This window comes from Mugil cephalus, chromosome 4, assembly GCF_022458985.1.
Source record: "Mugil cephalus isolate CIBA_MC_2020 chromosome 4, CIBA_Mcephalus_1.1, whole genome shotgun sequence".
Taxonomy (NCBI): Eukaryota; Metazoa; Chordata; class Actinopteri; order Mugiliformes; family Mugilidae; genus Mugil; species Mugil cephalus.
The window spans coordinates 28,930,207-28,955,017 of NC_061773.1; the positions used below are offsets into that span (position 1 = coordinate 28,930,207).

The window sequence follows — 24,811 nt, forward strand, 5'->3', positions numbered from 1 at the left end:
TCAGGTTTTCAGTGAGGAGGTGGACGGGATGTCTTCTGTCCTCTAGACCACCTTCCTGGTTATGGTTAGCTTAAAGCTAAAGGCTATCGTCAGGTTTGGGTTTCAGTAGAAACTCATCATGAAATGTTAAAAATAAAGCCTCCACAGCCGCTCTGTGTTGTTGTCTGAAGTCGTCTCTATTACATTGTTACGTTCACAGGAAGAAAAAGTCAAACAGAAAAAAGCTTCAGTCTTTAAAAAGGCAGAAATTACTTAAAGTAGATGAATAATTTTTTTAAGTATTTGACAGTGACTGAAAGAGTCAGCGTCATCAAATCAAAGGCATTCTACCAGAAAACCAACATAACGTCTCAGTTTTAAGAAGACTAGTCTGATTATCAGCTGCCAGTTTATTAGGAACACCTAGAGGCTGTAGCTGTAGACAGTAGAAACAGTAGAAACAGTAGAAAAAACAAACCCCTCAAAGAGGAAACAAGACCAGAGGGACAGGAAGCTTCAGGATGTTTGGACTTGTTTCATGTTCTGAAGACAAACATGGAGACTAATGCGCTGACAGTAAATCATGCAGCAAAAGCAAACGTACGACGAATATGAGCAACACAAACATGAAGGAGAAGCTGGAACAAGTCCACATTCTCTACGTCTCTGGTCTGTCTACTGTCTGGTTTTTCAAGTTTGGTTTTCTACTCTAAAATAAAGAAAAGAAAGGGTCACTACACTCATATAAAAGTGGAAGTTGTTGTTGGAAAAGAAACGAAGAAGAACATAGTGATCTGTGACCAGGACCAGAGAGACCTGGACCAGAGGTCACCATGGAGGAGACTATTTCCTGGACCAGAGAGACCTGGACCAGAGGTCACCATGGAGGAGACTACTTCCTGGACCAGAGAGACCTGGACCAGAGGTCACCATGGAGGAGACTACTTCCTGGACCAGGGAGACCTGGACCAGAGGTCACCATGGAGGAGACTACTTCCTGGACCAGAGGGACCTGGACCAGAGGTCACCATGGAGGAGACTACTTCCTGGACCAGAGGTCACCATGGAGGAGACTACTTCCTGGACCAGGGAAACCTGGACCAGAGGTCACCATGGAGGAGACTACTTCCTGGACCAGAGAGACCTGGGCCAGAGGTCACCATGGAGGAGACTACTTCCTGGACCAGAGAGACCCGGGCTAGAGGTCACCATGGAGGAGACTACTTCCTGGACCAGAGAGACCTGGACCAGAGGTCACCATAGAGGAGACTACTTCCTGCTTCACAAAACAACACTGAGATGTACATGTGTACTGAACATGTGTTTGAACTATATATGTCTGTGCTACAGTAACTAACCTAGAGGCCAGTAAATTACTATAAATACTTGAAGTATTAGATATGAAAACTAAAATCATGAAGTCAAAATGATTCACATTCATTTGTTCAAATGAGACGTCAGAGGGTGTTAGCGTCCATTAGAGGGCAGCACTGAGCACAGAGGAGTCTTTATGAGAGATGGAGAGAGACTACGTTAGTGTTTGTGGTCAGGGAGTCAGGGAGGAGGAGGATGGAGGCTATTATAGACAGAAGGAGGTGGGGAGAGAGGAGGCGAGAAAGATTGAAAAGAGAGAGGATTTAAAAAATCGAGTGAGGAACAAAGTGGTAAACCTTGAGATTCAATGAGGAGTCGGCTCTCAGCCTCCTCGTCTACCAGGAGGAGTCAGAGTCTCATCTACCAGTGTTCACATTCAACCTTTCCATCTTCATTCTTTGAGTCCCTGCAGAGTTGGTACTAGGGGACGCATCATCTCCATGGCAACATTCTCTGTAAGAATTAACTCCATGAAAACAGAAACTAAAACATGAACAAACTTCACATTAACACCTGGTCTCATCTGGTCTCACCTGGTTCATCTGGTCTCACCTGGTCTCACCTGGTCTCACCTGGTCCATCTCTCCGTATGCAGTCTTAATTAAAATGTGTCTCGATTAATGCATCTCCAACTGGAGACACAGTCACACAGTCTGTGTGTAAATCATCAGCAGCGCCACCATGTGGTCAGTAGAATAATGTATCAGCTGCTGTCTCTGATGGATCTCTACCTACCACTGGACCAGAACCAGGAACACATGGTTGGAGACTTGGAGACATGATCCAGATTTAGAACCAGATGGAAAGACTCTGAAATGTTAAGTTCTGATTTACTCTAGAGACAAAGACTCAGATTAGACCTGAACCCTGGAAGCTTCAGTCCTCAGAGGAACCTGGTCTTTAATGGGGCCTGGGACTCACTGTGTGCTCACATTTCCAAAGGAAGGAGATCACAGACCTCCTCCACATCAGATCAGTGTTCACAGCTGGACTTTAAAGTGCTGACCAGGACAGATGTTAATGTGAGGTTTAAATAGAACCTAGACCTCATTTAGTGTCCAGGAATGTGTCCTCTGAGCTCTCAGTGTCTCTGCTGCCGATACCTTATCGTCTGGACTCTGGCTTTTTGTTCCTGCTCTTAAACTGCAGCTGAACAAATGTCGTATGTGTCTACTGTCGGTCATAACTCCATCATCGATCCACAGAGGAATCTCTCCACAGCTTTGTCCTTCACCAGCCGACTGAATAAAGATGTTACAGCTGCTCTCTTTATGTCCTGACGAGTGCAGGAGAGGAGCAGTAAAACCGGAGGTCTGGGGGGTTGGACGTCCAGTTAAAGCTCCACCAGAGAACCAGAGGCGGTGAATCTGCCTCTCAAACGTCTGATGAGACTCTCCTCATGTAAAAGTTATGAGTCGTGGATTTAACCACTAGCACCTGTCCTCCTCATTCCTCTCTCTCCTCAAACCTCCAGAAGGAAATGGATCAAGGTCGGGACAGCGAAGCAGGAGTAGAAGATTAATTTGCTCTTACCTCCGATAAATTATGAAATTAGCCTGTCAGGGGGAAAGAAAATAGATTTGGTGAGTTGTTCCTGAAAGCCTCAAAGGTAATCCTGCTGCGAGTAGGTAATTTGATCACACAGCCATGTAATTTCAATTTGTTCACTTTCTATTTGTGGGAACATTTGAGCTGAAGCTTTTCTGTCTTTCTTTCTTTCTTTTGGTTCTTGTGCTTCGCGTTCAGATGAGGTTGACGTTGTGTCGTGTTTCCGGGTTTTTAACCAGAATGTCATGGAGTTCATCCTTGGAGTTCAGCAGGTCTTCGTCCTCTACTTCTGCTTCCTCTTCTTCACAACCACCTCATGAGTTGATCTGGTCAGAGCTGGAGTCTCTCTGTTGATGCTGATCCTCCAGAATAAAGACCAGAATGACCTCAAGGAACTCTGGACAGTCCTCATGGATCACACGTTAGCCTGTTTGGGCTAATTAAATGCTAACATCAGCCTGTTTAGCCAATCAGATTGTGTGGGTGGAGCTTAATGTGGTGATGAATGATCATACATGTCATCTGACTAGTTTAAATGTCTCTGATTGGCTGGAGGAGGTTCCATTATTTTGATAGAACCGAATCTGGACACAAGAGATTATCAGTCAGAAAAATCTTAAAGTGATTCTCAGCTCTTAGTTTCATCATCACATCCAGAGCTGGGATCATGTCGTCATTCTTAAACTCCAGTTAACACATAGTCTGAGCAGCTGTTAAAAACCCAAAAAATTTTAGGCTTTAGAGACACAGACGTCTTCACTGACTGATCAGCTGATTGTTTAATCTCTTCAGGAATCAAGGTTCATGGGAATTAATGCTGTTTCCTGGAAAACATTTACATCGTAGTATTTTTAGTTTCTAAGGTGGACATGATTATACTGCAGCTTCAGTAAAAAAAACTACATTCATGTGTCACATTAAGGAGGTCAGGGTGTATGGTGGGTGGATGAAGCTCAGGACAGAAGATCACACATCACTTATAAAAATGAAGTATCAATTTAAAAAATCCCAGAGATCAGGTTTAAAAACTTTAAGTTTTATCTGTGGAGGAGTCTGAGCTGATTGACTCCGTCAGGAGAAGAGATGATGAGTCCTCGTTAATTACTGTCAGAGAAAGAACGAGTATGAGGGTGAATGAGTAAAATAATAACATGTTTCTACTGATTTCAGTTCCCTGTTTCTACACTTCATTCACTACTTTCTCTGTGAAGAGTCAATATTCAGTCTTTCTAAACAACGTGTCGAAGGCTTCGTCAGGACTCACTGTTGGGGTCCAGGTTCTCACACAGCTCCGTCTTGGCCTCCCCGTTGGGCCGGTCGCTGGCTTTGTGGGAGAGTCTGGACGACATGGTGGCGGCTGTGACGACGGCCTTGAAGGATCGTTTCCTCTTCTGCACGTTAAGCTCTGGATGGAAGATGATGACATAGACTTTGGGCATGTAGAGCATCCCCAGAGCGACGGACGCACTCAGGTTCATAGAGATGGTCAGCGTGGTCGTCTGGATGTACAACTGCAAGGAGAATAAAGAGGAGTTAGTTCACCACAGAGTCGGATTTAAACACCTGCAAGACCCCTGGAAGAGGGGAGGAAGTGAAGGACGTCAACAGTAGACAAAGAGAACCCAGTCAAACTAAACTGGTCCAGCGTTGATCATGTTGTTGAGTCCTTGTGTCCAGTGTGTGAGTCTGTGAGTCCTTCAGAGTAAATGTTCCTGGTAACAGCTGATCAGGGTCTAATCTGATCCCAGATCAGAACCAGCTGAGTTGTGAGATGTTGGTGGTTTCCTCTCATCAGCTGATGCTCCAACATTTCTACTGGATGAAGGTCAGGACTTTGACTTGTTCCTGCACATTCATCTGGTTCTTCTGGAGAACCACTGGTGTTCTTGGGCTCCTTGTCTTCCTCCATGACAGTTCACAGTTCATTGGTCCATCAATGATGAGCAGATGCAGCAGAACAGGCCCAAACCAGGACATTAGCGCCCCCATGTTTCATGGAGGGATGAGGTTCTGATGCTGGAATGCAGTGTTGGTTCATCTCCAAACATGACGATGCCCAAACATTTAAACCAAACTATTCTACTCTGGTCTCATCTGTCCACTAAACATTGTCCCACATGTTCTTTGTGGACAGAGAGCAGTGTCTTTGGTTGTTGAGTGGATTCATCAACATGAACATCAGCCAATGCGAGAGAGGCCTTTAGCTGCTTAGAAGTTCCCCTGGGTTCCTCTGGTTCCTCTCCCACTATGATGGAGTGATGTTTGTTGGTGGACCACTCCTGTGGAGGGGAACAGTCGTCTTCAATCTGTCTGACTCTCTGTGGATTATTTGTGGCTTCCAGACTCTTTAGAGATGGTTGTGGAACCTTTTCCAGCCTGATGAGCAACAACAACTCTTTTTCTGAGCTCCTCACAAAGCTCCTTTGTCTGTTGTCATCACACACTTCAACACAAACATGAGACAAATCCCTGATTTATAGAAACTAAACCAGGACCTGAGTCTCATCACATGGATGGAGACACTCCTGGACTCATGGACTCTGGTTTAATCTAATAGTTGATTTTCTGATGTGGAACATTACATATATTATTAGCATGATGTGAAAAGTTTTTAGAAGGTCCGTGTGACACTAAATGGGAAAAAGTCTCATGGTTACTTACAGAAGAGAAGTAACAAAAACAATCTCCTATTTATGAGTCAGTCATAACGTGGAGATGCAGTGAGTTTCAGTCCACGTTAACTACACCAGGCTCAGGAAAAGTGGCCTGGACCGAGAAACTCGACACTTTTTATGAGCAGGTGAAGGATAGTTTTTTATTATCCTGTGTCTTCTCAACCCTCACCTACAGCAGAGAACCGTACCACGCCATTAATGTTTTATGTGCTGTGTATATTGCCCTTGCATCTGAAGCCCCGGCCCTGTGAACCCAACAGAGGCTGATATGGGCCCGGGATGAATGCATAAAGAGGCCCGGTAGAGCTGTAATGGGCTTCCCACAGTGGCTTTCACAGAGTTCAGCCCCGCTGTCTTTATGTGTTATAGCCCCGCTGTCGCTGTCTGATATATGCCATTTACAGGCCGGGGGGAGGAGGGGTAGGAGGGGAGGAGATCAGACAGACAGGGAAGTCTATTCAGACCAGATCAGAAGGTGTCTCACCTGACGTCCAACAATGTTTCAATAACGGCTTTAAACCAGGGGGACAAATTCATTCTAGTTCAGGGGCCACATTCAGACTAGTTTAACCTACAGGGACTGAACCCGTAACACAACAGAATAACAACCTACAGGAAACGACAACTACACACTATTTACATTTGTTTTAGTCACTTTGTGTGGAAAAGATGTGGAGATTTGATTTATGTTTTATCTCCATCCATCCCACAGTGGGCGTTAAAAGAAAATGTGTAGACAGATTTTCCTCAGCCAGCACTCCTCAGTCATTTCACTGCATTCATTTTAGTTAAGAGGAAACAAAGATGATCTTCATCTTCTCAGCCTCACAGAAGCTGCTATAACATGTTATTAATATTACTGTTACTGTTGTCGCTCATCAGTGACACAGTAAATCAGTTTCTGCAGGAACGTCTTTAGACATCCACAAATTTGGTAAATTGAACGTTGTGAAGGTCAGAAGCCTGTGAGGGTCAGACGTGTTTCATTCATAATGAAACAAACTGTGGTGCAGACTCAGAGAGACTTCTTTAAGCCGGCAGACTGCTCGTCCTAAAGATGATAAACCCCCCCAACTGACTGGTCTTAAAGGGAACATCTGTGGGTTATACACCATGTGACCTGATGACATGAATCCACTAACAACTAATCACTGATTCACCTCAGACCGCATCGTCTTTGTTTCCTTGTAGTCGTCACCAGAACAGACTTTATTAAACAGCCATACAGCAGGGGGCGCTGCAGGGTCTGAGGAAAACCTGAGACAAACATGAGATCACGACTTTACGAGTCTCCAATCGTAAATTTTTATTAAATAAATTAATTACAGTAGTGTCCATCATCAGTGTTTCAGGAGAAACACTAAAACCAAACCAATCTCCAGGACCTAGACCTGCAGTTCCTCTGATGTCTGAACAGCATCTACACAGTTGCTCAATGAAGAGTTAATTAAATGGAAGAACTAAATATTAAATCAGAGCTTTTTTAAACTGATCTGGAGAGAAGAGGCTGATGTTTGCTGAAAACTTTAAACTTTTACGTCTGCTCCGTTTGTTCTACACAACAATGAGATGAAACACAAAGCGCACAATGTTTGATCCAGTCTCACGCCTCCGTCAAACCTCCATCTATGATCTGGTTTTATTAGGAAGCTGCTGTTAAAGGCAGAGTCTCACATCTCACATCTCGTGGGTGGAAACAAACTTCCATTAATTAGACCTCCATCAGATCTCTAAACGGGGGGAGGACTTGTGAGTTGGTGTGGGAGGACAAACTGCTCATTCACATCGATCCAATCCCCTCTGACTTCAGTCCGTTAGTGAAAACAGCAGCAGCGTCCGGCCTCATATGGAACAAACAAACTAGACTGACAACAATTATATAAGAGAAGAATGTGAACAGGGACACGACTCATGAAGAACAAAGAGCTCTTCAACTGACACGAGGTCAAACCGAACTCCAAGATTTAACCCAAAGAATTCAAATAAATAAAGAGAAGGAAGAGACGTTCAGTTCAGGATGAACTTTGTGACAAGAATCATTTCCTAGTCAGGTGGACAAGCAGCCAGATGTGCAACAAGGAAAACAGCTGCAGCATCTGGTCCTTCTCCACCCGTCCATGACAGTTTGTAACGTTCATTTAGACTGATGTCGACCAGTGTGCTGTAATTAAAGAGTGTAACCACATAAAATAACATCTAACACAGTCAAAGTCTGACCCAGTTCAGTCCAAACACCTGGATGTCTTCTGGCCCCGCCCCCCTTTTATAGAGGCAGCAGGTGAGGACTTGGTGCAGCCAGGTATCCCAGAATGCATTTCAGTACGCAGCCCCAGTTAAAGAATGACCAGACTCTAAACTTCATAATCAAAGTCCGAACCAGCGAGTACGAGGTCTGAAGGTCTAAAAGATCGAGGTCTAGAAAAGTATCACACCTGAGACCAGAGCACCGTCCTCCTGTCCAGCTGATCTGGAGTCTCTCTGTAGAGGAACAGTCACACACAGAACTAAACATCTGTTAGAGAACCAGCTCGTTAGGTCCAGGGATTCAGATCTGGGAACAAAGCAAACACCAGATTGGAGACAGGATCAGACCAGGTTCCTCCAGGTCAGGTCCAGGTCCAGGTCAGGTCCAGGTCCAGGTCCAGGTCCAGGTCCAGGTCCAGGTCCAGGTCCAGGTCATTACCAGACTCAAGTCATGTGACCTTCAGGTGATATAAAATCTAAACTCTAAACGTCTTCTACAAACACAGCGAGTCCAGATGAGACGGACTCCACATTAGCTGTGATAGGAGAACCAATCAGCTGTAGGAGGAGAACCAATAAGCTGTAAGAAGAGAACCAATCAGCTGTAGGAAGAGAACCAATCAGCTGTAAGAGGAGAACCAATCAGCTATAGGAGGAGAACCAATCAGCTGTAAGAGGAGAACCAATCAGCTGTAGGAGGAGAACCAATCAGCTGTAGGAGGAGAACCAATCAGCTATAGGAGGACAACCAATCAGCTGTAAGAGGAGAACCAATCAGCTGTAGGAGGAGAACAAATCAGCTGTAGGAGGAGAACCAATCAGCTGTAAGAGGAGAACCAATCAGCTGTAGGAGGAGAACAAATCAGCTGTAGGAGGAGAACCAATCAGCTGTAGGAGGAGAACCAATCAGCTGTAAGAGGAGAACCAATCAGCTGTAGGAGGTTTATATGTTTATTGTCTCTCTGTGATACCAGCCCGTGGCTCTAGTTGTACCAGCCTGGATCTGCTCTGTAGGACTAACAGATGTTGGATTTACATAAAGGAACCTGTATTCACTGACCTACATTCACACAGAGCCTCCTCCAGCTGTTATATATATATATATATATATATATATATATATGTACTGTACATATGTGGATGTGTACGTACAGTATGTGAGACCCGGGTGAATCAAAGGGGAAAACGGTGGAAAGGACTGAACCAAACATGTTCCAGGGTTTTTATTTTAGTTCATATTTCTGCTTTAAGACATGACTTCCGTCCCCGCGGCACCAGATTTATTTCCCCCTGGGGTCCAGCCAGCTCTTCGTCTTTGTGACTGTTACAGGCTGCAGGTCTTCCTCCTCCATCCACCCAGACCTGAGCTGATGTTTGTAGCTTTGATTTGTCTTAGGGTTTAGTTCTGGATGCGTCTGAGGGTTCACAGTCATCCAGGTCTTCATATATCTGGGTCAGGGTCTGGACACGTGTTTGTAGGAAACATTTCAGCTCTAAATGACTGGTTGGGGAGTTTTTAGGGTTTTATCAGGAAGAGTTTTTAATCAGAAACTCATTCATTCACATTGACAGGCCCATCAGGTTTAGTTTTGTTACTTTTTTGTTGTATGTATATTGTGTTCGACCTCTTTGCTGAGCCAAGTTCCAGAGGTTGAACAGTGATGAGAGAGTTTGACCGAGTTTTGTCTGTGTTTTAGGATTCAGAAATGTTTGCAAGTCAGACCCTGGTATTAGGAGTTGTCCTTAGACATGAGAGCAGAGGATTGTTGGGACGAAGGGATTCAGATGAACAGGAGGAGCTGCTGCTCTAGAACCACCAGGTGTTTACAGGAACGATCCAGTACATTATTATAAGAGACTGACATAAGAAGAAACACCAACACTCAGTGGGAAGAGTTCTGGAGTCCAATCAGGACCAGGATCCAGCTTGCTGACATCTCAGACCCTGATGGGATGATGGCTGCACCTCCGGGTCCAGAGTCGGCCCCTGAGGGCCACACAGGCTCTCTGGGATCTATTACATCTGTCACTGATGAATAAATGCCAGGTCTAATTAGGATCCCAGAGGACACCGGATCCACGCTACCTGGCCTCAGATTTATGAGGATGTTTGTCTCTTATGTCTTTACCCGGTTTCACTCCAAAATATGACGAGTCGAGAGCAGAAGATGTAAAGACTGTGGAGGAGCTGAAAATGCTCCAAGAAAAATCTTCAGTTCAGAGAGGAGGCAAAGCTCAACATAAACTCACTGGCTTTTAGCAGCCATTTCCAAAATGTCCGCCTTCATAGAGTTTTTTTCAGGGAAATGTTTGCCAGCTTTGAAAGGTTTTGTTGAGAACATCATTAAGGTTCTATATGATTATTTCCTCTATTGAATCAGTCTGTTTACTTTCATCATGTCACAGAGAGCAGCTGGATCCATCTGCTCAGTCTTTACTGTAGTGAATGTCATCATGGAGTCTTTATCATCCCTTTCAAATCTATTTAAGCTCATTTTTCAAAAGATTAAACTCTACATTAATTAGTGGAGTTTTTTTTTTTTTTTTTTTTGAGATATTTTGGATTAAATCGTAGCCTATAGAAAATATACTATATATTACTAGTTCAGAGACAGACTTTAATTATTCAGTTAATTTTCATCTAAACAAGAACAGGTTTTTTTTAACCTTAAGACAAAAATAAAAAGGATCCATTTAAACCAGAAACAACAAAGAATTGTATCTTTATTTGTCCTAAAAACTTAGTAAAAATCTAATATTGAATATGACACAAAACTAAACTCATAGGTGGAAAAGGTTATTACAAAAATCAAAGGTAAGAAGTTTAAAAGTAAAACTTCGTTTTCATGTTTCATGTTTCATGACACATCAGGGAACAAAGGGAAGGCAGAGCCATATATACACAGGACACAGGTGACACTAATCACACCAGGAGAAACAAATAAGGAGGAAGAGGAGGAAGAGGAGGAGGAAGATGAGGAGAAGGAGGAAGAGGAGGAGGAAGAGGAGGAAGAGGAGGAAGAAGAGGAAGACGACAAGGAGGAGGAAGAGGAGGAAGTGGAGGAAGAGCAGGAGGAGGAGGAAGAGGAGGAGGAAGAGGAGAAACAGGAGGAGGAGGAGGAAGAAGAGGAAGACGACGACGAGGAGGAAGAGGAGGAGGAAGAGGAGGAAAAGGAGGAGGAGAAGTAGAGGAAGAGGACGAGGAAGAGGAGGAGGAAGAGGAGGAGGAAGAAGGAGGAGGAAGAGGAGGAACAGGAGAAGGAGGAGGAAGAAGAGTAAGATGAGGAGGAGGAAGAGGAGGAAGAAGTGGAGGAAGAGGAGGAAGAAGAGGAGTGGGGAGAAAAGGTGAAGTGGGCTGAGACGATGGGAGGTCTGGGGAGAGAGCTGTAAATGATGAATGAACGAGAGGAGAGGCCACAGAGTTTGTAAGAGACTTTGGATAAAGGAGGAAGATTAATGGAGACGTTGCAGAGAAGAGTCCGTGGTAAAAGATGGATTGAGCAGAAAAGAAACACATGTCCTTGAAACATTTAAAATCCTCTGGGTTTTAATTTTTATTTGCTGCAAAGAGATTACCTTCATTTCCTCACAGACCCCGTCCTCTACAGGGACCAGTTTTATCTGGAGTAATGTGGGAGGTCGTCTCTGATCTGAACCCATGTCTGTAATTAGTGGGAGTGTAACGACTCATCCACTACATCGATGAATCGATTTGTTTTCCTACGATCCAACTACATCAATCTGTGCTCGGCCGGTTGGCCTTTCAGACGACATACATCGATCTAATATTGATTTAAAAGGTAATCGATTGTATCGATATTAGAAAATAACGCATTTGACTAAACAGTCAGAGGATCCGCTTAGAGTATTTACTTGAGTATTTACTTGAGAAACACTGTAAAACTGGACAAACAAAATTTACAAATTAGTTTCATAGACCGAAAACACCGTTATACAAATATACCATAAATGATCTGAACCCTGGTCCTGGTACCACAGAGGTCCTGACATAAACCTGGTCCACAGAGAACCAGACTCTCTGGGTCTTCGTTCTGTCGCTTGTCTCTCGTCTCATCCTGAAGACGTTTAATGAATCAAAGTGTGGACAGATGTTAGGGAGCAGAGACATGTTCACCCATTCATGTGTTCATCAGGTCCTTGGATCAACAGACTCTGATGTAGAGTTTATGATCCAGTAGAAAGTCAGAGACACAACTATGGACATTAGAGGACAACTCAGACGTAGGGGGGATGTCTGGACCACAGGACCAGGTCCCAGGTAGAACTGGTCCAGGTAGAACAGGGCTTTTTTCAGTCATTCTGTAACTGAAATGCATTCTGGGATACCTGGCTGTATCCCTGCTGAGTCCTGGATTACAGGACTGTGTTTGGACATGGACATGGACATGGACATGGACACCTCCTCATTAATGCTGCAGGTCTGAGTCCTGTTTCCTGGGTTTTTAGTTTCTGACGTTGTCGTGATGTGAAGCTGCAGATAAACTGTAAAAACTAGTAGAACTTGTTCTTGTAGGAAGTTGATGATTCAATGAGAACTAGAAGCATCCAGAAGGTTTTACATGACCACATCTGCTCCTTTTTATCTGTGAATACGTTAAAAACAGAACTCACTGTTTGATTGTCAGAGATGAACTGACTGGAAAGTCTCCACTATTCATTACTCACTATTGGATCAACACAGATCTACTGGTTTTACTCTGGTCTGGAGGAATCTGGTCCTTCATGGAGACACTGGTTCTATTAGTGGATCATTAAATTATCATTAATTAAAACAAATATTAATTCAACCCAGGACTAGACCTAGGACCAGATCCAGGACCAGGATTAGACCCAGGACCAGGACTAGACCCAGGACCAGCCCCTCTACTTCCTCCTCCTCCAGCTCCTCTACATTCTGTTAAATCAGCTGAGGAGAAGGAGAAGAATGAATGAAACATTTAAAATCTTAAATAAAATGTCTTGTTGTGAATCTCTGTGAAATTAAATGATTTACGGTTCATTAATATTTAGTGATTATAAATCAAACTTCTTTAACCTCCTGAGAGCCTGCGTCCCTGTATGGGGACGTTTTAGGTTTTATTGCAGCTTATTCTGCCTCATTAAAACCCATTGTCCTCATTAGTGGACGCTTTACTCTGCCATCTAGTGGTAGCAAAGGTTAAACTTATTTATTTACGCTAATTAATGTTTCTAGTTTGATGTGACGCACAAATTTATCAAATTAGCATATTTTGCTAATTAGCAAGTAATTATCATTATTCTGTCTTTAGTCAGTCATGTTCAGGTATTAAACAGTTTTATATTTGGTCACACTTTGTTGACTTCTTTATCACATAAGTAATGAAATAATCCCAGTGTCCACATACGAGGTCATTGCTCAGTTTTACTGATCTCACATACAGTGGAGAAAAATTAAAAATGCATAGTAAATAAAAGGTCTCATCTCAGGAGGTTAAATAAACCTGCTGTTGGAGCCCAAACGCTATTTAACCCGTTTAATCCCAAATCTTTCCCTGCAAAATAAGTGCATGGATCTCATACCTTAGACCTCCCAAGTACATAAAATCTGTGATTTCTTTTCATTTCATGTTGGTTATGTTAGTGAAAAAGTAGGTTACATACTCCGTAAAAATTGTTGCATTCATTTATTTATTTTTTAATTGCATTTGATGGTTCCATTTTCATTTGAGCATCTCTCTTTACTGCGCTGTGGGGTGTCAACCTCTGGGCATCTTCTTATTCAGCTTGGTCTACTGTGGAGGAATCACTGGTATCAAGGTTAAGAGATATTGTACATCCCTCAGGGGTTTGGGGTTGTGTAGAAAAAAACAACTAAAACAGAATAAACACCTAAAACATAACCTATCCTAACACTCATGACCAAAAAATCCACAAAGGCATATAGTTCACATCATATATCAGTAGTAGACCCTTTTAAGTATGCATGTTAAAATATTTTAGTTATATCATTACATTAAGGTATTTTACCTACTTCCTCTTGTGAAAGTTTGAGGCGGACATTTCCTTCCGGAGGTGCAGACAGAAGTAAAGAGGCCTAGTGATGTGACCATTCACACTAGCTACATGATACTGATATAAGTTATAGGAGGCACCCTATTCTTTCATTTTAAAACTTAACTAGCTACCCAAAGTCAAACTTAGCTTTTTAATCAAAGGCTTAACCACGGCATGGATAAGAGCTACAGGCAGAGCTAAGAGTCCTCACACTTTCTTCTTATTTTCAGTCTTTCTTTCCTGCTGCTGTTTATCTCAGGTCTTGTATCAGTTCTTGTCTATTCCAAATCCATGCAGAGTAAATATCTCATTTATCTCCCTGAAATCGTGTCCTAATGGAGCACGTCACTGATACTCAGCTTCCTGCAGAAACTCTTTGTTTCCTCTAGAACTGAGATTGAAAGATGTGGTTTGTAGTTTAACAGCTGAATTCAAATCGTTTCATCTAATTGTTCTTTCTGTCTGTAGTTTTGTTTCTTTGTAGAAAGCAAACAAACAACAGAGCAAAGAAGAAACAATTCAGCAAGTCAACAACCATCTGTTCCTGGTTCTGGTCCATCTGGGGATCTGGGGACACATGTGGAGACACCACCAGGTAACCACCAGGTAGATGGACCAGGGGAGACCAGATGTTTAAATTCAAGACAAGCTGCCATCAGAAGTGACCAGCTTAATCCCGTCCTTGCTGACATGTGTTGCTGCAGGATCTCGTCCTCCAGTTCTGAGGCTGACGTCTTATCATCTTATCAGCAGTGTCTGTGTCCTGCAGTTGTTCAAGTGGACGAGTGTCTCCCAGTGGACAGGACAGGACTCCATCAGAGGGGTTTAAACCAATCCCTGCCTCTGACGCTGAGAGCCCAGAGAGAGGATTAATGTCTGCACTGAGTCTACTGGCTTAATCTCCACCTCCAGTCCAGTTTAGACTCAACAACCTCCAGGTATCAGGAGGATATTTGTACTCAGTGAAAATGTAATTTAAATTCTCTGTGTGGAGAGTGCAGGCTTGTAAGTCCACATCGACACGGCTGCTTTTCAACAGCTTTAAACTAGTGAGGTCAAAGTGAACTCGTTAACGTTAATTAATCTTCATCATGATTAATGTGATTAAACATCTGAACCCAGTGAAGCATCTGCAACAAAACGACTGTGAACGTGTCTCAGTTTGTTCAAGTAGCGTTAGCGTTAGCACCAGCTGATCCGGTAGTGACAGGCAGCAGAACCAACCCATACAGATGGAAGACGCTAAACAGCACGTTGGTCCTCTCCATGGGACATTTGAGGACAAAGAAACCAAGAGGGACCAGTGGAGACACATAAAGTATCATCCCACTCTGCAGGAAGGAGTTTTCTTTCCAGCTTCAAATAGCACATTAACCAAGCCAAGCATACGTTAGTCGGGGATTCTGCTAGCACTTGGGCTAACACTGAGTTCAGGGTTTCATACGTTAAAAAACAATCATGTAATCAACTAAATATAACGTTGGTGAAGGTTAGCGGTTGAACAGTTGCTGGTTCACACATGAACAGAAACAATGACCTCATTCCTCTGGTAAGCATGACCCCAGAATGAGTCCTAGTCCCTTTAAAGACCAGCTACTGAGACCAGGAGAGCAGAGATGTCATTAGTTCTTCAGTAAAGAGCCTTTTAAATGATTCTGGCCTTGGAGCTGAGAACCAAACTAAACAAGAAACTAATCAACCATGTGTTCCTGGTTCTAGTCCAGTGGTAGGTAGAGATCCATTACAGACAGCAGCTGATACAGTATTCTACTGACCACATGGTGGCGCTGCTGCGGATTTACACCCTGACTGAGATCAGATCTCCAGTGGTAGCTGAGGACGAATTAATGGAGACACGTCTTAATTACGACCGGGTGTCAACGCAGGAACTTAGAGATGGACAGGATGACTGAATGTTGACATCAGCCTCAGCCTCAATCGCTCTACTCTCACATCTCAGAGCTCCTTCATATCAAATGAGCTCTGGGTATCTGCTGAGGATTCCTCCCTGTGGAGGTTTATTGGGCAAACTGGCTGCTGGGAGCAGACCCATCTGGTCTGGGAGCCCCTCCAGGTCCTGAGAAAACTAGAATGTGTTGCTGTGAAAAGGAACCACTAGAGAACCACGCTTGGCCTGGTGCTACCACCACACGACACGAGCAGGAAAACTGTCTGGAAAATGCTGACTGATCTTCTTCCAGGAACCGGAGAAAAGCTTTGATTTCCTCAGAATAAAAAACAGAGGCGGCTTCTAAGAAGGAAAACAAACAACGTCTCCGCCGGGACATGAACCGTCCAGACACTGCTCCTCCTCGGATCATGGACTTTTACCAGAGCACATTAACGCTGCTCACTCCACAGAGGACCAAACATAGAGAATCCTTTTGTTTCGCAACGCTTTTCATAATCCGTGATAAGACATAAAGGTCACGCAATTATGCAGAGAACCTTTAAACTTCTTCCAACTTCCCCCACCGTGTGACAGAATGGTCTCAGCTGAAACTCTTTGCTGAAACCAGATAAGAGCTGCAGCTCTTTGACCTGCAGAAACCCGAACAGCTGCTCTCGCTGTGATCTGAAACCACAAACAAGGACGAGTCCTCCTGTTGCTGTTATCTTCACAGCAGACTGACTTCTGGAGGCTTTCATCTGGATGCTCGTGAGGGAAAGAGATTAATTTCCAGTGGCTTGTGTGGAAGCCTCCAGGCTGATAAACGGGGACAAACGCTGATTGTTGCTCATTATGAAGATGCTGAGATGCTTCCTGCTGCACCGTGATTTGTTGGTGATGTGTAAATGCAACGTAACTCACTGCGCTGCTCCTGTTTTCAAACGTGTTTCATGCTGCTGATATTTGAAGTTACAGAGTAAAGCTTGAATGTTTGATTTCATGCACATCCTACGCAGTAACCTCAGCTTCAAAAGCATCCACCATCCAACGTCCTTATTTCTGATTTCTCTTTGACTCAAAAACATTTTCTATCTAACTCTTCACATTTCACACTTTTCTGCCAAATTATAAACTTCTGACTGAACAGATGGAAGTTTCATAAAGAGAATCAACATGCTGGTGACTGATGAGTGAATGTGAGTGAAAACAGATTTGAATCCTCCAATTCAACCACAGACATAATCAAATCGATTTAAACTAATTTAGAATTTATTTAAGAGAATATTAGTTGATTGTCTGATTAAATAAACCTTAAATAAATAAAGAGGATGTGAGAGGAGGAGATTAATAGAGCTCCAGACAGAGCTTGAAATGCCAGAAACACAACATCTCCACACAGCTGATGGTGTCATACCTGGTTACGAAATCTTTGTCTCTCTGTACTTCATCAATTATTCTGATCCAGTTATTGTTCTGCCACAGGAAGTTAAATAACAGCTAACAACACGACATCATGTTCAGTTGTACAAGTGTAGATATACAGTGCTACTGAATAAAAATGACTCAAAACATCAAAACTAAGTGAGTCCTCATGTCCAGTATTGATCGTGTTGTTGAGTCCTTGTGTCCAGTGTGTGAGTCTGTGAGTCCTTCAGACTAAATGTTCCTGGTAACAGCTGATCAGGGTCTAATATGATCCCATTCAGAACAGAACCTGAGATGTTGGTGGTTTCCTCTCATCAGCTGATGCTCCAACATTTCTACTGGATGAAGGTCAGGACTTTGACTTGTTCCTAAACATTCATCTTGTTCTTCTGGAGAACCACTGGTGTTCTTGGGCTCCTTGTCTTCCTCCATGACCCAGTTTCTCCATCAATATTAACAAGTCGTCCTGGTCCAGATTTGTGGCTTCCAGACTCTTTAGAGATGGTTGTGGAATCTTTTCCAGCCTGATGAGCAACAACAACTCTTTTTCTAAGCTCCTCACAAAGCTCCTTTGATCCGTTGTCATCACACACTTCAACACAAACATGAGACAAATCCCTGATTTATAGAAACTAAACCAGGACCTGAGTCTCATCACATTCATGGAAACACTTCTGAACATCTAGAGGTGAACCTCTAGGATTAAACCAGAGTGGTTATGGTATGCAATAATGTAATAATGGCTCATTTCAAGTATAATATTTCTAGTTCATGTGTTTGGTTGGGTTCTATTTGTCTACTTTCAGGACTTGTGTGGAGATGTGTTGATGTTTTGTGTAGAAGTGTCATTGAGACTCTGAAGCAATTTGAACACAAATAAGTAGAAGAATATCATTAAAAGATTCATCATCTATTTTCAGATCCTGTTGCCATCTGGTTCATTCTGCGTTTCCCCCATTTAGTGAGCTGGGTCGTATCAGAGCATCCAAAGGATCCTTCCTGTTAGACCTCAGTGTCGTCGCTGTGACCTCAGGAAATTAATTTGGGATGTGTATTTCCGTATTGCTGATGAAGAGTAGCAGTACACTCTTTGTCTCTTTATGTTACATGTGTACAAATGAAGACAAGCAGGAGCTAGAGAATGAGAAACACCACCTGCTTCCTGTCTCATCTTTATTTCACAGTTTCACTGTTTCAGAGGAGGAGGGATGTACTGGCTTGTGTTGTGCTATATATATATATGTGTGTATTTAACATGTTTTAATGTAGGTTGATCACTTTAACTCATTGTAACATTGTAACAGTGTTCATGCTGCTGAGCATCATTCACCCACCCAGCGTCCTCTGGTTCTTACCTTCTCTGCAGACTGCGCCGTGCCGAAGAAGATGGGGATAAATGCCAGCCACACGATGCAGGTGGTGTACATGGTGAAGCCGATGGGTTTGGCCTCGTTAAAGTTCTCCGGGACCCCACGGGTCTTTATGGCATAAACAGTACAGGTCACCATCAGTAAGATACTGTAACCCAGCGAACAGATGATCTGCAGATCTGTGATGTCACATTTCAACACCCCTCGCGCCAGGTCGGGGTTGATGGTTTTCTGCTCGTCATAGTCTATGATGGTGTTGGGAGGATCCACCCCAAACCAGATCAACACCCCCAGCAGCTGGACGGAGATGAGGCTGGAGGTGATAGCCAGCTGTGAAGTGGGACTGATCAGCCTGGGCGCTGTCACCGACTTCTTGCCCTGCTCGAAGATCCGGTAGATGCGGTTGGTTTTGGTGAGCAGTGCGGCGTAGCTGATGCACATACCCAACCCCAGGAAAATCCTTCTGAACGAGCACACGCCAACATCCGGCTTGGCGATCATGAGGAATGTGATGATGTAGCAGAGAAAGATCCCCGTCAGGAGAACGTAGCTCAGCTCGCGGCCGGACGCCCGCACGATCGGCGTGTCGTTGTACCGGACGAACGTAGCCATGACGAAGATCGTGGCGATAATCCCAAGCATGGCCAGGAAAACCGGGATGACGGCCCAGGGCGAGTGCCACTCCAGCTTTATGATGGGTATGGGTTGGCAGGACGAGCGGTTGGCGCTGGGTCGCATGTTGTAGGAGCAGAGTTTGCAGTTGAACTCGTCGGGCTGGTACTGGTAGCCGTCGCAGGGCTCGCAGTGCCAGCAGCAGGGCATGCCCTTCACCACCTTCTTCCTCTCACCAGCTTTACAGGGGAGACTGCACACGGAGATGGGAATCTCCTGCTCACCCCTCGGCCACTGCATGTCCTCCACCTGGACAGAGAGCAGGGACACAATGAGCCCCACATCTTCACACATAAAAGTACAATGTGACTCAATTAATAAACTGACTCTCTGTGTATGGACACCAGCTGATACATCATAAACACTGTTAATGTAGGTGAGGTCCATATTTCTGTCTTTTTCTATTTAATAAACAACAACCAGGAGCAAGGAGGAACCAGAGAAACTAGAGTTACCACCATCACCATGGATTCACAGGGGTCTGAATCAAAGGAAAAGAAACCAGGAAAGTTTCTGATTTCAGAGGAAGATTAAAGTCTGAAAAAAGAAACAAACGACAGATGATGAGGTCAAACACAGATGAACGTGTGGTAGACTGAAGGTAAACGTCATTTAAAATGCAGCTTTAAACTGAAACACAACATCAGAGATTTAATATTGATCTCTCTATTTCAAGGTTTTTATTGTTGTTCTAAAACATGGCTCATGAAAAGAATCAAACTAAAGTCCTGAGATATTGCATTTAATATACAAATCGAGTATACAGTAAGAGGAGGTTGATTGATTGAATGATTCTGGAGCTGCAGATGAACAATTAACTCAGAGACTGACGTGGTGCCTCCATGGCAGAGAATCTGCAGCCTCCTCGCTGCAAAGCCTCCTTGTCTTTAGCTGAGCAGGTTCTGAAGTGGAGAGTGACCCTGATAATGTCAGGGTGTTGTCCTCCTCACAGCTGTAGGAGGAGGGGAAGAATGTGGTACCCAGGTCAGTCTGCTTCAGCCTCCTCAGGAAGCCTCTGATGGGCCTCCTTTACCAAGCTGGTGGAGTTGTGGTGCCACATATTTAAAGCTTCAGTTCAATTCTTTCGTCTTCTTCACATCGATGGGGTGATTGTAGCTCTGGACCAGACCTCCAGTTGGTCTTGGTTTCTGTGTCACCTGCAGACCTGATGATGTGGGTTCAGTGTACAGGGGTGAGGACACATCCTTGAGGGGACGCATCACATCTAAAGTGGCTTTAATCTGCAGTGAGAAGAGGAACTGCTCCAAATAAAAACACATCAAAGGACATGGAAAACCTGAAGTCTCTACACATAGAAATAATAAGAAGCAGATATATTCTTTCATGTTTCATCCCCGTCCACAGCCTCAGGCTTTAATGGATCATAAGAGAACCACTGATGGTAGACAGGATCCATACAGGTTCCTCCAGGTCCAGGTCCAGGTCCAGATCCAGTATCAGGTCATTAACAGACTCTCCCCTCACACATGTTCCCGATAAAAACCTAAACTCCACACCAGACATTTAGAGCTGGAGACTTGGATGAAACGTCCCCTACAAACAGAGACCAGTCCAGATGGATTTGTCACATCTTTGGTTTTGGGGACAAATTTGAACCTGATCAACCGAGAACCTTCAGAGCCAGAGATAATGAAGATTCACTCTCCAAATCAAATCTGTTTGACATTTATCAGCAACATCAAAAAGAGCTTCAGTTCCTGAACATAACAAACACCCTGTCTCAAACATGTCCGGGTCAGTTTTCTTTAGACTCGTGACTATGACTCATTATTTTCCTTTCATTATAAAACACGTCTCCAGACATCAACCTGGGCTGATTTACAGGCGAGACGTGATCTGCTGTTGATCAGTGATGTGACGGCTCGATTGCTGCTAATGATGACAGAATCCTCTGATAGTTTGACGTCAGTGTGTGTAAACAGTTTCTGAAGCAGCTCCGTCAGACACTGAAGAGTAGTTTTGAATTTAAAAACTGAACTCTATCAGAGATGAATCATGAGAAATGAAGGCCTGTTTTTAGTCAACCGAGATAATCATCCATCATCCATCCATCCATCCATCCATCCATCCATCCATCCGTCCATCATCCATCCATCATCCATCATCCATCATCCATCATCTACCATCCATCATCCATCATCCATCCGTCCATCATCCATCATCCATCATCCATCCATCCGTCCATCATCATCCATCTGTCCATCATCCGTCCATCATCCATACGTCCATCATCCATCCATCATCCATCTGTCCATCATCCGTCCATCATCGATCCATCCATCTGTCCATCATCCATCCATCATCCATCCATCCTGGTCCTCGTCACACACAGCTTTTCATTCTAGTCCTTCCTCTTCCTCCTCCTCTTCAGAATCATCTCAGGCCACATTCAACACATGAGAAATATTAAAATCAGACTCGTCACCAAACAAACTGGAGAGCTGCTGCAGGACAGCGTTCAATAATCCACCTCAGTCTCTGAAGACGTGTCCCGGCTGGTAGAGGCCCTGACAAGAGGTCTCAGAGCTCTGACTGAATCCAGCTCTGACTGAAAGCCCTCATGGTCCTGCTTCCCTGAACTAAGAGATGAAATAAAACAAGAAAACAGAGACCAAGTCCTTCACGGATTCAGGTCTGACCACAGCTCTGAACCAGGTTTAATTTCCAAGCCTTGATAATGTGAGAAAATCAGATGAAATAATAAAAAGTTCTTTACTTTTTAAACTGAGCTCCTTAAACTGGACCTTTGGGCATTGATTGATAAGTATTGATTCTGTGCAGAGGTCTGAGACACCAGCACTCAGAGGGTTAATCTGAACCAATGAGGTCACGCTGATAAATGTTGATAAGGATCAAGTTTAGAACAGATCCAGGAGCACAAAGTCTTTCCTCATCTGAACGTTAAATAAAGAGGCTCAAACCGACCGAGGAGAAGAAGAAAAGTCAGTGATGCAGAAAACCAGGAGGAAGGAGGTGATACCTGCAGACGAGATGGAAGAAGAAGAGACAGGAGCGGTCCATGTTCCTCCCTCCTCCTCCCTCCTCTTCCCTCCTCCTCCTCCTCCCTCCTCCCTCCTCCCTCCTCCTCCCTCCTCTTCCCTCCTCCTCCCTCCTTCCTCCTCCTCCCTCCCTCCTCCTCCTTCCTCCCTGTTCGTCTTATCAGTCCTGGTCAGACTCTGCGGTCATCATATCGACATCTCTGGATGAAAACCCTGTAAAGAGTCAGATAAAGCATCTCTTTGTCGACCTCGTGTCTCTAGTGGACGCAGGAAAACTAACCTGCCCTCCACCTTCTTTCTCTTTTAACAGGCTTTAGCTTGGTGTTATGAGCTCTTATTTTGAAGGGTAGTTTTGTGGTTTTATTTAGAAAAACCCACATGACCCTTCGTTTGGTCCCTTCATGACTTTGATTCTGGCTCCATAAAAACGTGTTCATCATCAGCTCTGTTTTGAAGTTTAAAAAATGAAAAGCATAATGTATAAAGCTGGAGGTTTGAGTCGCACTCATTCATGTCTGAGTACACAATGATCAGTGGAGGATCCAGTTCTCAAACACGAAACAACATCAACCTCATCTGAACAAAAAACACAAGAACTGGAAGAAGGAGACGCATCAGCTCACATGGTCCCAGAAAGTCAAATTAGTATTTGATTCATTATTAAAATATCCACAGACTAAAGCACAGGTGTCAAACATACTACTACTACTACTACTACTACTACTACTACTACTACTACTACTACTAATAATAATAATAATAATAATGATGATGATGCACTGGTTTTATACTGTGCTTTTCCACTGTTAGATGCTCAAAGCGCTGACCGTTGTTTGCATCATTCTCACACGGTCTCACCTCGGTGCTGGTGAACTACCTCAGGAGTCACAGCTGCTCTGGGGCAGACTGACGGAGACGTGGCTGATAATTTGGGCCTACGGCCTCTGACCACCACCAGGTTTAGTTTTAGAGTTGTGGATAGAACACGGCACTGAGGCCTGGAACTAAACAGAACCTCACTTCTTGTTCTTTAGAAACATCCAGTTGTTCATTCCATGTTTCTACTAGTTCAGTTCATTCAATGAAAACGCTTTCATAACGTTCTTCTACTTATTTCTAGGTTATTATTGTGTTGTGTCACTGACATCAGACTGGACTGAATGTGGCTCCTGAACTAAAACTAAACTCCTTCTTTAGAACAAATCTGCTCAGAGAATTGGAAATAAATAGATTTTAACTCTGATGATTCCTTTAGATTAAAAACACTTCATGCCTACTGTGTCCCCTTCAGGATTCATATATTTATATCTTTTATACTGATTTCTATATATTTATAATGAGTCCATCCTCCTCCTCCTCCTCCTCCTGTATTTCATCAGCTGATTGAAATGCCAACATTTACTGCAGAGAGAAATGAAATGTGAGGCTCTGCAGCCTCTAAGCTCATTAACTGCTGTGATGTCAGATTCAGGTCAGTGCTGCTCTTCGTCTGTTTCTAGCTTCAGTTTCTTTACATTTAAAGCTGAACAGATCCTGAGTGATGGAAGCTGAAAGGCAGGATGGCTCTCAGATTGAAGGATGCGTTTGTTTTGGACGTCCTGAAATATCCAGGAACTAATCAGCTCATTTTTCCTTTACATCCTCTTGACTCACGGAGACGGTCATTAAGTCTGTGCCTCTGATTAAACCGATTCAGTGAATGTTAAAGGAAATACGTCCCAGCTGAGTGTTCACAGTTAGCAGATTAGCGATGAGCTACGTGACGGGAAGCGGAGGAGACACAGGCTAATCAGGACCACCATCAACGTCGCCATGAGGACCGCATCACGACAGCTCAACGAGAGTCTGACGATTAATCAGTGATTTATTAATTGTTATAAGACGAGAAAAAAGAGCAGATTTTATACGATTATTTATAAGACGTCACACATAGAGTAGAACAGGTGAAGGCTGGAAAAGAGTTTAGAAAGATTCATGAGAACAAGAAGAACAGTTTGGTAGCTCTTTGGTTCAGGATCAATACAAAATAGAAACTATAACAGCATAAAACTAGTATTAATAAAATGATCAAAGCAGCTATACACAAGAAAATACAAGTAGAAAGGTGAGATCAGCAGAGGGCAGAGCCTTGAAGCTGTCTGAACTCTGGACCTCTGGACTCTGTGCTTGGGCTTCCTGAAGCCCGCCAGCCCTCATGGAGTCTGGAGGACTTTGCTCAGATTAGAAGCTTTAAATTGTGTTTGCAAAGAAAGTCTGAACAATTAAAAGAGAACGTCCGCCGGGTCCTTTCTTATCGCCATGGCTCCAGGATCTCATGTCTGAAAGCAGAGTGAGATGGAGAGCACAGATCCTCATCCTCATCATTAGAGGAATCAGATCTGACCTTGGTCTCAAAGAGACAAGAGTCCTCCTCCCTCTGCCTCTGCATCAGAAAACTAATGATAATGATTCTTAGAGCTGAAGAAATTCTCTGGATTCAGATGAATATGAATAAAAAGATCAGACACAACCTCCTGGTGACTAAGAGAGGCAGAAATGATGGAATACAAATAGAAACTAATACAGATATGCATATTT

At 43.6% G+C, this 24,811-nt stretch overlaps 2 protein-coding genes across 3 annotated transcripts in view; both read right to left on the reverse strand.

The window, feature by feature from the left end:
- LOC125006460 (nuclear factor 7, ovary-like) overlaps nt 1–24,811 on the reverse strand; it is a 1,183,669-nt gene that overhangs the window by 18,780 nt on the left and 1,140,078 nt on the right. The window lies entirely within an intron of this gene.
- The window catches only part of LOC125006440 (metabotropic glutamate receptor 7), a 99,258-nt gene that overhangs the window by 2,650 nt on the left and 71,797 nt on the right, over nt 1–24,811 (reverse strand). The window contains exons 8-10 of one of the 2 annotated variants that reach the window (XM_047582479.1): nt 18,528–19,463; nt 4,166–4,412; nt 2,887–2,909 (exon numbers count right to left, since the gene is read on the reverse strand). In XM_047582479.1, the coding sequence (XP_047438435.1) occupies nt 2,905–2,909; nt 4,166–4,412; nt 18,528–19,463 (1,188 nt within the window). In that variant the 3' untranslated portion in view covers nt 2,887–2,904. The remainder of the gene's footprint in view (nt 1–2,886; nt 2,910–4,165; nt 4,413–18,527; nt 19,464–24,811) is intronic. The other variant, XM_047582478.1, reaches the window with a different exon arrangement.